We start from the raw sequence: 18,577 nt of genomic DNA, 5'->3' as shown, positions 1-18,577 counted from the left end.
TGTTTTGGGAGGGCCGGGTTGGGGGGGGGGGGGGGGGGGGGGGGGGCGGTGGGAGAACCCGAGGATTCAAGAAAAGGGTCTGACAAAGGAAAAGAAGCATGGGAGGCCTGGCCCTCCCGAACCTACAATTCTACCATTGGCCGGCCACGGCAGAAAGAGTAAGGGGCCAGGTGAAGGAACCAGGAGTGGAATGGGTGAGGATGGAGGAGAGTTCTGTAGCCATGCTGGCCACGCAAAATGGACACTGAGCCAAACTAAAATGGAAGGCTGCTGGGAAACAGACAGTTCAGCCAGAACAGCAGTCTGCAAAGAGCAGTTTGCATTCTGCAGCAGCAGGAACCAGTTTGGGCTCAGGTGAAAAGACCTTAGCTAGGTGCAAATGGCAAAACGCTTTGCATGCTAATGAGGCCATCAGACTTGAACACCCACACAATAGATACATTTGGTTCTGAATGGACACATTCCAATCAAGACCCAGACATCGAGGCACCAGAAACCTCCAAACAAAAGGACATAAGAAACGCCCCCTCCATCACGGAGACCCCCTCGCATTGGGGAATTAATCCAGTATCGATAAGAAATTGATCCAATAGGTAGAGCCCGCCCGGGAAGAGGGAAGGACAACGGAACCCTATAAAAGATAGGGACCTCGTGTTGTCCGGTCTGTTAAACCTGTGCTCCGGCCCCGACTGACACCTGGTATCCTGACTCCAGCCGTTGAGCACCAGCCGCCGAAACCGTAAGTTCAACGCTCGCTACGCGATCCAAGCCCGCTAGACTCCCAAGTGCCAGAACGCTTGCTGAAGGCTGCAGACAAAACCAGGACGAAGGCCTCGTTCTCTGACCTTGCCTGTTCCTGTTAGATAAGTATTCTGTTTGCTTATGTTTAGTTGTAGCTTAGTCTCTTAGTGTGTGCATGAGTATTTATTATTAACTGTATAATAAATATTGATCGTTTGAACTTGACTAATCGGTGTATCGTCTTTATTACTTTGAATTTGACCTTGGAATACTTGTGACGTTGCCTATACGGCAGCTGGCGACTCCAGAGCTAAATAATTACATAGAACAGAGCCTAGCAGTGTTAAGCACACGTCGAACTCGGAGGCGTGTTAATACACTCCAATAAACGCGTTTTACGCCCATAGTAAAACGTGCAACATTTAGTGGCGACATCCGCCGGGACCCTGTTGTAAGTGGAAACACCACAGTGTCCAGGACCCTGAAATTTGAATTAGAACTCCAAATTGCAGAGAAAGAAAGAGATCACAAGTATTCAAGGTGTTCAAAATAATAAGCGAAATTCGGAAGTGTGTTTTAGTGCATGCGTACTAACAGGGCTGTAAGGTAAAACTGAAAGCTTTTTGTTGCGACAAACTTTCGGTAGTTTTGTAATCGGAAAATAGCGTAAGCCGTACCCTTTTCACGAAACACCACCCCAGCAACCCCCTGTTCCAAATTATAAAAAGAGAGTCAGAGGAAATGGCCATGCAGGCAATGGAACGCCTGATGGATCCAGCAAAGTTTGTGGTCGCAGCGACCAGCAGCAGTAGCAGGGTAGGCCAGTGTCCCACGTGGGAGCTGGAACTCCGCAAATATCTGCAGGGAAAGGGATGGCCCCTTTGGAAAGAGTTTTGTGCAAATGAGGAGACAGGTCCCGGAAGTATAGGTCATACTTGGTGGGAGAACCTCTCTCAAATACACAAAAAGAGTTTGGGTAAAGCACGCAAGCCGATGGCGATTGTGTCCTGCTTGGCACAGTTGCGAGGCGCAGAGGAGGTCATCAGGACGCTCCGGACAGATTTAGAGGAAAGGAACCGAATGAGTAAGGTCGATGTCAGGGACATCGAGAAAGAAAACCTGGAATTAAAAGGGAAGTTGGCAGAGAAGGGTAGAGAGGTGGATGATGCCAAGAGGGCTCACCAGTCTTGTCTAGCTCATCTGAACAGTTCCCAGACCCAGTATGAGAAAGCCTATCAGGACGTGCAACGTGCCGTTCTGATAAGACAGGAATCGGAAAAGCAGGTGGAGGCATTGCAGAGGCAATGCTCCGATCTCAAAGCAGCTTTGAGAGCACTCCACGCTGCAACGACCCGAACAAAGACAAAGCACAGTTGACCACGCGAAATGCAGGAAACAGATTGCGGAACTGCAATCTCTGCTTTCGGTGCAGAATGGCTTCCAAAGCACCTTTGGAGCTCAGTTAGATGGGGGAAAACGCCCCAGATTGGCAGGAATTAAGCGAGACAGCGCAGCGTTATGTTCAGGGAACATGTGCGCCCGCAGCTCAGCAGAAACGACAGGCACCCCAACCCCCCACAGCTCAGATCATAACCGCACCCATGAATCCCGTAACCACACAGAGGAAAGCCGAATCAGAAGGCGCCCCAGACATAACTTACACCACCCCTTTAACAGTAACCCAGCTAAGGGACGCTTGTGAAAAGATCACTCCGTTCCTCCCCACCGCAGACCCCCACCAGTTCTTCGCTAAAGTAAAGCAGCAGGCTACCATGTACGGCCTGGATGAGAGAGAGCAGGTTAAGCTCACCGTGTTGAGCTTAGACCAGAGTGTAGTGGCAGCCCTCCCCGACCCACAGAACGTGGCAGGAGGCAGCCTAGAGGAGATGCACACTGCCATTTTAGATGCCATCGGGTACAATAGAGGTGACCCCGTAGAAGGATTGAATAAGTGCAGGCAGAAGAGATCCGAACACCCCACAGCATTCGCAGGAAGGCTGTGGATTCATTTCAGCGCAGTTTTCGGACAGTTAGATAGAGCGCATTTAACCCGCGAAAACATGGTTAAGTGGACGCGCACAATTATCTCACATGCAACAGAAGCAGGACAGAGCGCTTGCAATAATTACGACCCCTCAGAAGAGGCCCATAACGAAAAATGGGTCCTCAAAAGATTGTCCCGCGCTTGGGAGCAATCGCTTCAGGCAAAAGGAAAGGTTAGATCCCCAGAAGAGGCTCAGGCTGCTGCAGATATCCAAGCAGTCAGAGAGCACCAGAAGCCCGCATGGGTAAATGAAGGCAAGAGCAGCCCTCAACAGAAAGGACAGGAATGCTATAACTGTGGACAGTTAGGGCATTGGGCAAAAGAGTGTAATGCACCCCAGCGATCTCAGAGAGGCCAGCAGACAGGCACTCTGAACCGCAACAAGGCAAAACCCATCCACAATGTAGCAGTACAGTCAGGACCCACCGATGTGGACGAGACGAACTGACGGTGTTCGGGCTCCCCCACTTGGGTCTGTGACACACTATGGGACTCATCAGGGAGGCCCGTAGTCACGGCAAAAGTCAAAGGGAAGCCCATAGAGTTATTGTGGGACACAGGAGGATCCCGCACCACCATTAACTCCACAACCACGGCACACGCAGACACGTGGCCGACCACCTCCACCATCACACTTAGCGGGTTCACCGGACACTCGCAGCAGGGACATATCACAGCACCCGTAGCGATCCAGCTAGGGAACATTAGCACAAGACACCCCGTAGTTTTAGTAAATCTTCCCCGGACAGCAGAGCACATCCTGGGGATAGATTTTATGAACGCTCACAGCTTGTCGTTCGACCCAGTGAACCAGTGTGTCTGGCGAATGGCTAGATCGGACAGAGCCCCAGCCACCCTCACAGTAGGAGACTACGCTAATCGGATTAGCGCAGTGGGAGAGTACTCATTCGACCTGACTACACTCCACACCGACAGACAAATTAAGGCCCTACTAAACAAACACAGGACAGCATTTGCAAGTCACCGTCATGACTGTGGCAGAATGACTGGACAAGTTCATGTTACCGGACAGGACCCCCGACCGCAAAAGCAATATAGATTTCCCCTCGAGGCAGAGGTGGAAATAGAAAAGGTTATAGGCAGCTTGTTGGACCAAGGTGTACTGAGAACGGTAGCCTCCACCAACAATGCCCCTATTTGGCCAGTGAGGAAGCCCGATGGATCATGGCGTCTGACCATCGATTATCGGGAACTCAACAAAGTAACCCCCGCAGTAGCCCCAACGGTAGCTACTAGTCCCGAGACCATGCTCAAGCAGGGTCTCAACGCCAAGTACTTCACGGTATTGGACATCAGTAATGGATTCTGGTCAATACCATTGGCAAAAGCGTGCCAATACAAATTCGCATTCACTTTTAAAACGCAGCAGTACACGTGGACATGCCTCCCACAAGGATTCCACAATTCACCCTCCATTTTCCACCGACAGCTGGCAAGTGGATTAGAGAAATTTTCCCGACCCGAATGTCTGGTACAGTATGTAGACGACCTACTACTGCAGACAGACACAAAGGCAGAGCACATTTCGCTTCTGGCCGAACTCCTAGAACTCTTAACTGAAATTGGCTGTAAAGTTAACCCGAAAAAGGCCCAAATATTGGAAAGTAAAGTGATGTATTTGGGATCAGTCATCACGCACGGCAAACGCGAGATCGAATTCAAAAGAATTGATTCGATCGTCAAATTGCCCCTTCCCCAGAATGTTTCAGCCCTCCGGTCGTTTTTAGGACTGGTTGGCTATTGTCGGAACCACATCGACGGATTCGCGACAAAAGCCGCCCCACTTTCAGACCTCCTTAAGAAAGGAGCCCCCTGGGAATGGCTTCCGCAGCATACAGGCGCTGTGGAAGAGTTGAAACGAGCCCTTAGTGCAGCACCCGCGCTGCTAGTCCCCGACCAACTTTCACCGTACGCAATAGAGGTAGCGAGCACCGATCTGACCCTCTCGGCCGTGTTGCTTCAGGAACGGCACGAGCAGCTAAGACCAGTGGCTTATGCCTCCCGACTGTTAGACCCGGTAGAACAAGGATTTTCAGCCTGTGAGAGGCACCTCCTTGCTGTCTTCTGGGCAGTGCAGTATTTCTCATACATCACCGGACTAAACCCCATCACCATTCTAACCGAACATACACCCACACAGCTACTACTAGACGGTCGACTGAAGGACGGTTCAGTTAGCCAGATTAGGGCAGCTAGGTGGACCCTACTTTTACAAGGACGGGACATTACAGTAAAACGGACACGCACACACACATACTTAGCAGACAACCTCCAATACCCCGGACAGCCCCATGACTGTGAAATTGTAGCTCCCCTGCATAACACAGGACCCTTTTTAGCAAAAACACCCCCCAGGAAGATAGGGAACCCAAAACAAAGCCCCCAGCCCACAGACACGTGTGGACCCTTGAGGATTTATGTAGACGGTTCCTCCACAGTTTTAAATGGTGAGCGTATCACAGGATGCGGCATCTATGTAGAGGACGCGCAGGGGCGCGCTCTCGAAGAGATAGCTCTTAAGTTACCAGGTCACTTAGGCGCGCAGGCAGCAGAGCTAGCAGCCATAGCGTACATAGTGGACCACCCCGATTCTTTCCCCAGCCCAGCAGACATATATTCAGACAGCTTATATGTCTGTAACAGTTTAACCGATTTTCTGCCCCTGTGGAGGACACGAGGTTTTGTCTCCGCAGACGGAAAACCCCTTCCATCAGCCCCCTTACTCCAGCATATCCTAGAGAAAGCGAAGGACAGGACCTTCGGCATTATAAAAGTTCGCAGCCACCATAGGTCATCACCCCCTGGGAATGTAAAGGCCGACGCATTGGCTAAGGCAGGTTCCAGGAGAGGACACTTATGGACCCCCCCAGCTAGCGCACCAGCTAGCGCCCCTGTGAGCGCAGTCCAAGTCTCACAGACTGATATTAAAGATCTCGTGGCAGCACAAAAACAGGACGGAGACCTCAGGGAGGTTTTCAAGGGAAACTTTGTGCCTGCGTACGAGCACTTTAAACACGCACTGACCACACATGAGGGTGTGATCATTAAGGACCAACTTTATGTGGTCCCACAGCAGGACAGGAATCAGATGATTGCCTTGTTCCATGACGGACACGGGCATCAGGGAATTGATGCAACAACGAGGCACCTCAGGCAACTCTGTTGGTGGCCTAATCTCAGGACTGATGTAACGCACTACATTGAGAATTGCCTGATTTGTGCTCAGAATAACCCGGAGAGGTATTCTAAGAAGGCACAACTTCGGCATACTCGCCCAGTTAACGGCCCTTGGACGAACCTCCAGATCGACTTTATAGGTCCATTGCCCCCTTGTCGGAATGGCTATAAATACGTTCTGGTGGTGATAGATACCTTTACCAAATGGGTAGAGGCATTTCCCTCACGAACAAATACAGCAAAGACAGCTGCAAAGATCCTGACCCACCACATCTTCACGAGATGGGGTTTACCCCGAAGTATCGATTCGGACCAGGGATCTCACTTTACAGGACGGGTCATGAGGAACGTCCTGACAATATTCGGAATCAAACAGAACTTCCATATTGCGTATCATCCACAGTCCAGCGGGATTGTGGAGCGCATGAATCGGACCCTAAAAACTACCCTTAGGAAATTGGTTCAACAGAACAATTCCACATGGGATTCAGTGCTCCCATTTGCACTTATGTTCATAAGGAACACTGTCTCCACATCGACAGGATACACACCACACACACTCATGACCGGACGCCCTATGAAAGGTACAGAATTCCTTTTAGGACTGGACATGACAAGCCCCGAAGTGACGGCCCTCACACATGAAAAGGCAGTTAAAGAACTAGTTGAGACTGTGAGGTCTGCACAGATCGCAGCCGCAGTCCAGCTAGGGAAACGCCGACAGCAACGTACTGCCTGTTTCAATAAGACCGTACACACCACAGAATTCCAGGTTGGGCAACAGGTAATGTTATCTGTTTATAACCCCAGCAGTTTTTTGGCTCCAAAATATTCCGGTCCCTACTCAATTTCGGACAAAATTAGCCCCTCCGTTTACAGGATCAAATATCCTAATGGGAAGACCGCGTGGTTCCATATAAACCAGTTAAAGGCATATGGAACACAGGCCAACCATGCTCACCATGTCCTGCTGGATGCAGCAGAACACTTCACCCCGCCCACCAGAGACACCTTTCCACCATCCCCCTCACAGACCAGTTCATCCACGGACTCGCCCACGACTCCGCCCACAGACCACTACAGACCACGCCCCGACACGCCCACAAGCTGCCACAGCAGAGACAGCAGGACTGACACTGACTCTGAAGACAGCGACACCACACAGCCATACAGCCCACACTGCACCAACTACGACCCCGACTCCAGTGACCCCATGGAAGTCACCTACCTCAAATATCCAGAACCACCACCCGACCCCGACTACCCCGACAACACACTCGACACCACACAATGGCACAGGGACAATTCCTACAGACTTGTCCGCAATGATGAAAGTGACCCCCGGTCACACAACTCCAAAATAGCATGCCTGATCCACACAAGGGTGTGGGATCCGGGAGAGCAGGACGACACGGTGTCTGACTCCCGACACGGCAACCCCTTTGTGACCCTGTTCACAGAGGCAGAATCAAAGTGAGGTGTCCAGATGATGTAAGATAGGAATCGTTTGAGGGAAACGATGTCCTTTCTGATGGAACCTGCACGTATGTTTGTCTTCGTTTTATGTTTGTTTGTTTTCAGGAATGTAAATGTTTCAGTTGGAGGATGGACATCTTCTTTTCAGCTGAAAAGATTGTGACCACCTCACATACACGTTAGCTTGTCTGCCGAAACTTTTGAGAACTTCGGTTTGATTGGAGATCCTTTCCAAAGTTGTAAGGCCACACGCCAAATAGTTTATCTGCAGATATCTCTGAGAACTTCAGTGATGTCCTCAGTTGGAGCATCTTGGCTCCCTTGGTTTTTTTTTTAGGTGCCCCTCTATTCGGCGAAATAGAGGCTGCAAGTCATGGTAAACACATTCGTACCCGTTTCTTTCTAGGTTACTCAGGCAGTGGACAAACGGCACTGAGGACCCGCCCTGTCGGAGAACCAACCCTTGGTCAGCCAAGCTCGGGTATGGCACAGCACGCCCTACCCGGGGATCCCATCCAACTCGTACCCGTAGCGGCCCATACGCAACTCATTCGGATGTTTGTTTCCAAGTTTGTTTTCATTTTAGGTTAGGTAGCCCTTCGGCCGCCATCCCACATGCTATTTACATCCGGGAACATTCGGATGGTAAATCAGCAAAGCCTGCGAGACGGCTCGCAGAAGGAAGGATTGTTAGGTGTATGCTGGTCTTTAAATTCGCTTTTTGAAAAAAAAAATGAGGGGAGTCACAGGGTGTGACTTAGCCAGTCATTTTAAAGGGTCAATTGGGATTTGAAAGACAGATGCACTAACAAGTAAAGGTCTTAAACTGTGTATTGACAGATACTGTGCTTGATCCCAAAGGTTTCAAAGGACGAGACAGAGGTCGAAGCCAGGATTGTCAATACCGGAGGAAGAAGGAAGAGAAAGAAGAAGAACAACAAAAGATGATGGAAGCCCACTTATTACTGTTCAATGTCATATGTATATGTGTGGAAACAAGACACGTTTCCCCCACAACCCCCACCGTAAATGTTAGTACAACAAACCCCCAGTGCTCAGCTCTGATCAGCGAGGTTCAGACCTGGTGTACTAAATTCATGACGTGGTACTCCATGTCCTACATAATCGAATCACTGTTGGTGATCGCGATCCTCACCATCCTAGTGCAGACCCTCAGGTTGAGGAAATGGAAGAGGAGAGCCTCTCGTTCCAGCACCTCACCCATCTATAGAGTGCAATCCCCCATCTTCGGATTCCACCAAACCCCTCAACCCCTCACTGATTACAACACTCTGTAAATAAAATTCAGCCATGTATTATATTGTTCCATACTCGACTGCCGAGTTGGGAAGTGTGATGTTGTGGTGTGAATGGTTAAGATTTTAGAGTGATTAAATGTTTAAGTTAAGGTTAAGGTTAATAGTGATAGGTAGAGGTTCCCAATTGTAGTAATGCATGTCCCTTTTTGACATAGGGCCAAGTAGAGATGTTAGTTAAATTTTTTTTTCTCTTCTTCCCATAGTTTAGAACAGAGTAGAACAGGAACTGGCAAGAGGTCAGAACACAAGGAGGCAAAGTACACAGGTGATCCTTCACAATAGTATGATTGTGAGGATCACAAGGAGGGAATGTAGCCATGCTGGCCACGCAAAATGGACACTGAGCCAAACTAAAATGGAAGGCTGCTGGGAAACAGACAGTTCAGCCAGAACAGCAGTCTGCAAAGAGCAGTTTGCATTCTGCAGCAGCAGGAACCAGTTTGGGCTCAGGTGAAAAGACCTTAGCTAGGTGCAAATGGCAAAACGCTTTGCATGCTAATGAGGCCATCAGACTTGAACACCCACACAATAGATACATTTGGTTCTGAATGGACACATTCCAATCAAGACCCAGACATCGAGGCACCAGAAACCTCCAAACAAAAGGACATAAGAAACGCCCCCTCCATCACGGAGACCCCCTCGCATTGGGGAATTAATCCAGTATCGATAAGAAATTGATCCAATAGGTAGAGCCCGCCCGGGAAGAGGGAAGGACAACGGAACCCCTATAAAAGATAGGGACCTCGTGTTGTCCGGTCTGTTAAACCTGTGCTCCGGCCCCGACTGACACCTGGTATCCTGACTCCAGCCGTTGAGCACCAGCCGCCGAAACCGTAAGTTCAACGCTCGCTACGCGATCCAAGCCCGCTAGACTCCCAAGTGCCAGAACGCTTGCTGAAGGCTGCAGACAAAACCAGGACGAAGGCCTCGTTCTCTGACCTTGCCTGTTCCTGTTAGATAAGTATTCTGTTTGCTTATGTTTAGTTGTAGCTTAGTCTCTTAGTGTGTGCATGAGTATTTATTATTAACTGTATAATAAATATTGATCGTTTGAACTTGACTAATCGGTGTATCGTCTTTATTACTTTGAATTTGACCTTGGAATACTTGTGACGTTGCCTATACGGCAGCTGGCGACTCCAGAGCTAAATAATTACATAGAACAGAGCCTAGCAGTGTTAAGCACACGTCGAACTCGGAGGCGTGTTAATACACTCCAATAAACGCGTTTTACGCCCATAGTAAAACGTGCAACAGTTCCTCCAGACACTCAAGAAGCCCACTGCCGGTAACCACGCTTCGAAAGTGGTATCAAATGAGGCAGCACTTCGGCCTGACCAAAATGTTCACCATGGCCCCCATCTGTATCAACCACAAGTTTGCGCCAGCAACAGTGGGTGCCACCTTCAAAAGGTGGAGACAGCACAAGGGGATACTGACAGTTAATGACATACACAGACAAGCACTCTGGAGGAACTCACGGAGAGGTTCCAACTACCCAAAGGGAACAAATTAAGGTATATGAAAATGAAATGAAAATCGCCTATTGTCACGAGTAGGCTTCAATGAAGTTACTGTGAAAAGCCCCTAGTCGCCACATTCCGGCGCCTGTCCGGGGAGGGTGGTACGGGAATCGAACTGGCTGGCCTGCTTTAAAAGCCAGCGATTTAGCCTGGTGAGCTAAACCAGCCCTATACAGATCCAAAAATTCCTCCGGAAGCCAAGTCACTCACTAGTTGAGGAACTGTTGGACGTGGGCAACTTAGGGAAAAGGAACTATGTGGAGCTGTACGGACAACTGTTGGAGGTGGTACGCTACCCCCCCCCCCCCCCTTGACACGACAAGAGAAAAATGGAAGGAAGAACTAGGCATAGAAGCAAGTGGGGGGGGGGAGGAAGGAGACTCGGACAACTTCCACTTGTGCAGGGCTGAGCCTAATGCAGGTAAAGGTGGTGCAGAGAGCGCACCTAACCAGAACCCGAATTAATAGGTTCTTCTCGGAGGTGAAAGATAAATGCGAGTGGTGCCAGGGAGGCCCGACGATCCGAACCCTCACGTTCTGGGCTTGGCCCAGATTTGTTGGATTCTAGTAAACCTTCTTTGAGGCAATGTCCAAGGTTGTGGGGTGAGGGTGGAGACATGCCGAAAAGTGAGAGTCTTCGGGGTTTCAGATCAGCCAGAACTCTTTATGGGGAGAGGGGCCAAAGCTCTAGCCTTTGCCTCCCTAATTGCCCACCAAAGAATCCTGCTCGGCTGGTGATCAGAACACCACCCAAAGCTGCAGACTGGCTGTCCGACCTTGGAATTCCTCCAACTGGAGAAGATAGAATTTACCATCCGTGGGACGGAAGAGGGCTTCCACAGGACATGGAAACCGTTCACCAACTTGTTCCAAGACCAGTGCGTAACCAACAACCAGTAGAGCGGGCGGGTCTGCAGACGAGCCATGAAACAGAAAGGGAAAGGGGAGGGAGGGAGAAGGGAGGGGCAAAACCCCTTTAAAAAGACTATAGGACACAGGCGGCACAGCTGCAGAGGCTGGTCCGAGGACAAGCAGGAATAACAGAGGCAACATCAGCACACTGGGCAATACATACTAGGGCCAACATTGGGAGCCCAATGAAGGCATAATGACCCCACAGCCACGGGGGAGGTGGGAGACAGTGTTTCTCTAGTTTTTTCGTTGACCTATTGCACACTTGTAGATATTCATTTCTCTTTGGTTGCTTGGCTCAACAATATGTGCAGTGATGAACTCTGTAAACATAAAAGTACGAATTGGGATGTGTAACATTATAATGTGAAAACCAATAAAAACATTTTTTTAAAAAAGTAATGCTAGCTATCTGGCTGGCCACTGCTGCTATCACAGATGCACGATAGCACGAGCACCAGCTCTGCACGAGAGGAGCCTGCCCCAGAATAACAGGGCAAGCCGGTGAGGCTGAAGTGCTGGTCGTCCACAAGAATGAGGAGGAGGTGAGAAGGCGGTGCAGCATCAGACCACGTGAATACCGTCGCTGTTTGTCCTTCAAGGAGCTGCCGACTGCATGTGCAGCCGACGGCTCCAGCTCACCAGCGAGACCTTGCGCCACTTGTGCCAGATGATGGCACACCCCTCCCACTTCAACATTCAATCCTCCCGACCTCAACACCTACCTTTCCCATCCAAAATCCACCTTCCCAAACCTCTCAACCCTTCCCTCTCCCTCAGCCCTTCCCTTCCCCTAAGCCTTCCGCTCCTTCCCACTGCCGCACCTCTCCTTCGCCCCTCTGAGGGTCAAACCAGCATCATAGGGTGATCTGCCTGGGTTGGCAGGATCAGCAGGTCTTGTCTGCAGGTTGGAGGATAATAATCACTCACTGTGAGATGAGCTCTGGTGTTTGACAAAGTCTGACTCCTGTTTTTAATATAATATACCATTGTCCGCCTGTATGATTCCTGCATGTGTGCTGGCCATTCCTTCTCACGAGCCCAAATAATTTGATAGGGGGGGCAGCTATACATGAGGTGGCAAACAATTAGGGCTCACTTACTGGGGATGCTGTCATACAAGGTGGGCTCACACGTTTGCTCCCATGCCTTGTCACTTCTTGGTGAGGGTGTAAGAATGTGGGATGTTCATGTGTCATGGGCACCCTGCCACCCAAGCCCTTCCTTCATACCCATGAGACAGAGGTTAGAGGCAATCTGAGTGGTGGTGCAAAAGTGTTTAATGTTAATTGTTTACAACATGTATGTCCATCCCCATTACTATCTACCCTCTACTACGCCCATGCCAATGTGAATGTTGTCTATATTCTTATCTTTCACAGCCTATCGCTTCTTCTACATGTTTCCCCAGACAGCACATCAGGAGCAGACAGCCTGCTGCTTGTCTTGTCCTCGCCCCTGTGATGCCCTTAGTATTTGTTCTCTGGACGGTCTAGGCCTAGATGGGCACGGCTGACTTTCAGGTGTCACAGGTGATGACAATCACCCTGTTCTGCCTGCTGTCTAGGTGATTTGGTAGTGTCAGGTGGAGGGGGGGGGGGGGGATTGAGAAGGGCTGAGGTGGGTCTCATCACTTCTACCTCCTATGGGGTGCCCACTAGCCCCAGGCTACTCCATGGGATGGAGGGAAGGCCAGAGTGAGCTCCGGGAGCGTCCCTGTCACCTGGTGCTACAAGGCTGCCTTGTCTGAACCATGGTGTCGATGCCCTAAGCCATGGAGCACTGAGACTGGGTTAGGTCCCTCAGCGAGTGAGCCATGTCCCTCATAGCCTCAGTCATGTTCCTCTGTGACTGGCTACGGTCAGTCAGTGCCCGACCAATGGTCTCAACATCCTCAGCCATGACTTTTTGAGAAAGGGGAAGGCCTGGAGCACCGCAGCAATGTCCATCTGCGCCCGGGACATGTCCGCCTATAACTGGGATCTCCTATCTGCGCCTCAGCTATGGACAGCACAGTGTGCCCCAAGCCTGGGATTTCCTGACACATGGCTCTGATGTCTTGCCCCAGGCATTCTACCATGGCCGCCATCCTTTCAGTGTTGGCCTGGGTGCCATGCATTGCCAGCACCATCTCCTGTGCCTGAACGCGAGTGGACTCCTCCTGCTGTACTTGCGAGCGCCAGAATGTTGCTCACACCATCTGTAAATTCTGGCTCTGCTTCTGCACCAGTGATGGGATCATTTTTTTCCAGAGCGCAACATCTGTCTGGGCGACAGCTGTTCCCTGGGATCAGGCAGCTCCCGACCCCTTTTTACAGACGAATGCACTTAGTTGCTTTTGATGTGCTGAGCACCTGTCGATCAAAGCAAGAGTGTTTATAAACATTGTGGTCAGCATTAAAGCAGGGTAATGGAGATGCATTCAAATATGGAGGGAATGATAGATTAGTAATCCACCAAGTATTTATCACTCTTTGAATATCACTAAAACAGATTACCTGGTCAATCATCTCATTGCTGTGGTCAGACCTTGCCGCAAATTGGCTGCCAAGTTCACTGCATTGTAACTGCTCTTTCGGTAGTCAGTGTAAACTCGATAGGCTGAATGGCCTCCTTCTGCACGATAGGGATTTAATGGAACTGACTGCAACTGAGAAAGTACTTCATTGACTGTAAAGCCGTTGAAATATCTTGTGGTCATGATAAAAATTGGCCAGTGACGTACCTCAAGAATGCCAGACATCTCTGTCAACTCCCTCACAAACATGCATTTGAGCACTTTTTTATTAAAATAAATTAATAATAACCATCAATCCAATCCCTTTGCTCAAACAAATCAGAATACCTTACGTAATAAACTATGTCTTCGAGCAATCTAAACTTGAGGAGCTTGTACATTTCCAACTTGTAATGAACCTTGGGGGAGCTAAAGAAGTTAAAAAATTAGAGTGATGCTTTTAATGAGGAACTGTGTGTACAAGCGTTGAGACTGATTAGTAACCCAATCTATTTTATGGGCAGCAATATCCAAGTTAATAATAGGAACAAGGATTAAAGGTGAGGGTGGTGCCGAGTCCAGAGGTGGCGATCTTTGAATTGTCGGAAGAATCGGGAGCCCAGGGGGTGAGAGAGTCCGATGTTCTGGCCTTTGCCTCCCTGCTGGCCCGGAGACGGATCCTACTAGTCGGGGGTATGGGTTAACGACATGGCGGGGTTTCTCAGAATTGAGAAAATCAAGTTGGCCTTGAGGGGATCGCTGCAGGGGTTTGCCCGGGGTGGCAGCCATTCATCGACTTCTTCGAGAAAAATTAAGCTGTCAGCAGGGGTGGAGGCATGGGGGGGTTAAGTAAGGTTAGGAAAGTCAGTGGAAAGGGGGGCTGGGGAAGAAGGTCCTGTTTGTATAAGACATGTTGGCTGAGGTTTGTTATTGGGTGGGTGTGTTATTTATCTTGTTCTGTTCTTTTTGATACCTGGTGGTTAGAATTGTTAAAATTATAAGTGTCTTAATAAATATTTCCCCCCCAAAAATAATAGGAGCAAGGCACTGACAGACATGAAGCGTTTTTAACCAGGGTTGCTGTTGTGTCTCCCCTCATGACAGTTACTCAAGAGCAGTGTCCATCAGTGTGGCCCTTCATCCATGTTAATTCAGGCACAGGTGACATAGCATGACGATATCATAAGGATGCACAATGGATAGGCCTTATTGGATCTTTTTAGAGCCTCTATTGAGGCCTTGGGCCGGGCTTCCACAGGCATAGGCAGACCAATAATTTTGTTTTTAAACTTTCCCCTACAGGCTGGATGCTGTAAAGTATAAATACCAGACAATAAGGCGTCCGGTGCGGAGGAACAGACCACATGAAAATAATAATAATAATCTTTATTGTCACAAGTAGGCTTAAATTAACACTGCAATGAAGTTACTGTGAAAATCCCCTAGTCGCCACATTCCGGCGCCTGTTCGGGTACACAGAGGGAGAATTCAGAATGTCCAATTCACCTAACAGCACGTATTTTGGGACTTGTGGGAGGAAACCGTAGTTCCCGGAAGAAACCCACAGACGCGGAGAGAACGTGCAGACTCTGCACAGACAGTGACCCAAGCTGGGAATCGAACCTGGGACCCTGGCGTTGTGAAGGAACAGTGCTAACCACTGTGCTACCGTGCAAGGGACAGTTCAGTATAAAACCGACAAGTGGCCTCCCTATTACAAAGAGAGCCATACAAATGAAAGGTCTTTCTAGCTAACAATTAGCTAATCTTAATTCCATGCCATTTGGATCTTTCTTTAAACATAGAACATACAGTGCAGAAGGAGGCCATTCGGCCCATCAAGTCTCCACCGGTCCACTTAAGCCCTCACTTCCACCCTATTCCTGGAACCCAATAACCCCATCTAACCTTTTTTAGTCACTAAGGGCAATTCATCATGGCCAATCCACCTAATCTGCACATCTTTGATCTGTGGGAGGAAACCGGAGCACCCGGAGGAAACTCACGCAGACACAGGGAGAACATGCAGACTCCGCACAGACAGTGACCCAGCAGGAAATCGAACCTGGGACCCTGGCACAGTGAAGCCACAGTGCGAATCACCTGTGCTACTGTGCTGCCCGAATTTATCCCTCCCATTTGCCTGTGATTTATTTCCAATTTTCTTTCTTTGTCACTGTTCACAATTCCAAACTTGCTAAATTGAATAATTTTGACGTTTGGCATCATTAATACACTTTCTCATTACAAAGCAAACTAATATTTATACCAACAAGTCCTTACCTAATAACATCTTGTTTACTATGCTCCAAGTAAATAATTCAGAACTTGTTTGCCTTCTACAATAGTGTTACAGCAGACAAACATGCAAATTTCAAATCAAATAATCACAACCACTTTCATCTGTCTTTATAGTATCTGGCTAACGTCATAATAACATCTCTGAGCTGTTACAATTATCCAGATAACATATTTAAAGGCCAACATAATATATTATATTGAAACCTACTATTCCTTTAAAAGCCCCAATCTCTTATTTTGGTTCTTGAGTCAAATCAAAAAATACCTTGCCTGCAATATCTGTATTTTTTGTTGTTGTTGTACATTTTGCGCAGATAGTTTATTGTAGATCTCTTGCCGTTCTGCATGATCCTCTTTACATGATTCAAACTCGGATTTTATTAATTGATTTTCCTCATTTAAACGAGCCTCCTGCAAACAAGAATCACAGATTTCTACTCTACTGATGTAATGAAACAAGCAAATATGAAAGGTTTGATTTTTTTCCCAACTTGCTCCTGATGTAAAGTCAGTACTCACAGAAATAAAGCGCTTCAATCATTACTATGGTTTGGTGTGTCTGACACCAACATTTAAGCATAGTGCCATAAGTGAAGGCAGATCACCAGTCAAAGCATTCCTCCATATCTGGAGATCAAATAATTTGCCTGAATTCTCAGCTAGGGAATGTTACATGTGTATGGAAATTTAACTTAAGTAAAGTCACCCTCGTCCCAGATGAACATAGGCTGCTTTGCCCTTTGAGGGGGCGTTGACTAGTGGTGACTTAACCTGAGGATCACCACACCTCAGGCGAGGGACAAGGTTGAAAAGGTGAGGCCTTCATGAATAACCTTAACCGGTACGTGAATTGAACCCATGCAGTTGGCATCGCAAACTAGCTGTCCGGCTAACTAAACTAAACCAGCCCCAAGATTCAAATTACTAAGAGTGGGGAGGCATAAAACTTTACTTCTATGTTGGGAATGCATGTCATATAAAATTCTTTCATATCATGACATAATTTGTGTATCACACTTTTGTGACGAAAGAGGCATCTATGTTAGTGTTTTTGACAAAATATATGAATGATAATGTAAATTGTTCAAACTGAATATGTTTTGTTGATGTGCCTGAAGTTATCCTCTTAAGATATAATTAATGTTATATTTTATTGTTGGCACAAATCAACTAAGCTGATATATAATGCCATCTTCAAAATAGGGATGATAACCTCTGTAAACTCTTTATCTTAGACTATACTAATCCTTAAAAAATGCTATGTATATTATATCAATATATTTTATGATAAAATACTTATTATGACATGCTTGGAATACCAAATAATACTGTATACAACTTTTGTTAAATGTTTGATGCTGGTAAGATTTCAATTGTGTATCAGTCTTTAGTTATTGAAGTATTATCCTAGACAAGAGAATGTTAGCTATTACAGAAATGGAAATGGTTTTGATTATCATAGAATCTCTAATCGCCCGTTGGAGAATCCTGCGCGGCTGGCAGGCAGCAGCAGCATGCAAAGCTGCAGATTGACGTGTCGGAATTTCTCCGAAAGGAGAAAATGAAATTCGCCATCCGAGAATCGGAAGAAGGCTTCTAAAATGTGGGAGCTATTCACTTGGTTGTTCCAAGATCTGTTTGTAGCCAGAAACTAGGAAGCCAAAGAGCAGGAGGGTGTAGCCCCCCCCCCCCCTAGTTATTTATATATAGGCAAATAAATTTACTTATGTTTATGGCAGTTTCCTCAGGAGTTATTATACTTTGCCAATCGGCCTGCTCCCATAGGCGAAATCTGGATCTTGCCATCGCGAGGTGAGAAACCAATTATCACCACATAAGCCCTATTTCCATACAATCAACAAGAGCCACCCCATATCCAAAGGCCTCCTGTCATTCATCGGCCTCCCAGCAGGTGGTCATGCTGGCGCCTATTAGTGCTCCTTTTTAAAAACGCAAACCTGGCAGAAGGGCTTCCATGGGGAGCCGAGGAGGTGAGTAGCCATCTTTGCTCAGAGGCAAAGAGCCTGGGGGTTCTGGGCTTGCTCCCCCTGTGCTTTGCGGTGTTTGGGGGACCCTAGTCTGTGGGTGGGGGACCCTCCGCAGGGCAGGTCGCCAGGGGAAGGTGAGGGGGGAGCAACCTCTCACGGCAACACCATGCCAGTCCCTGGACTGAGTGCATCCATTCTGGGGGCAAACATTGTCCCTGCATATCTGCCGCAACGACCACCCATAACCCCCACCGACTACCGGGTCCTCTGGCCTTGTGGCTGAAGGTTTTTGCTATCAGGGAATTGGCATTGTGGTTAAGTGAGCACTTCACACAACCAAAGTGGATTTCCGTGGATGGGTGGGCCATATAACATGTGGGAGTCATTGCCTTGCACCCAATGCCTGGACACTGCTTGAACACTGAGGGAGACAACATCACACACACAACAACCAACATCCAAACACACCGGGGATGGGATGGAGGGTGGGTAGGGGATCAGCGCCCTCACCAGGTGACATTACGAGCAGGTGTCCGGGGTGCAGGGTCTGTGGTCCGGCAGGTGGGGCCCACTGT

The 18,577-nt window shown here is 48.4% G+C and overlaps 1 protein-coding gene across 10 annotated transcripts in view; it reads right to left on the bottom strand.

The window, feature by feature from the left end:
* LOC119971764 (coiled-coil domain-containing protein 73-like) overlaps window positions 1-18,577 on the bottom strand; it is a 335,430-nt gene that overhangs the window by 30,887 nt on the left and 285,966 nt on the right. For all 10 annotated transcript variants that reach the window (XM_038807840.1, XM_038807834.1, XM_038807833.1 and 7 more), the window contains one exon: window positions 16,285-16,425. In XM_038807840.1, coding sequence (XP_038663768.1) covers window positions 16,285-16,425 — 141 coding nt within the window. The remainder of the gene's footprint in view (window positions 1-16,284; window positions 16,426-18,577) is intronic.

This window comes from Scyliorhinus canicula, chromosome 9 (assembly GCF_902713615.1).
Source record: "Scyliorhinus canicula chromosome 9, sScyCan1.1, whole genome shotgun sequence".
Classification (NCBI taxonomy): domain Eukaryota; kingdom Metazoa; phylum Chordata; class Chondrichthyes; order Carcharhiniformes; family Scyliorhinidae; genus Scyliorhinus; species Scyliorhinus canicula.
The sequence above is the reverse complement of the archived record's forward strand: the minus strand, read 5'-3'. Positions and strand labels throughout refer to the sequence as shown.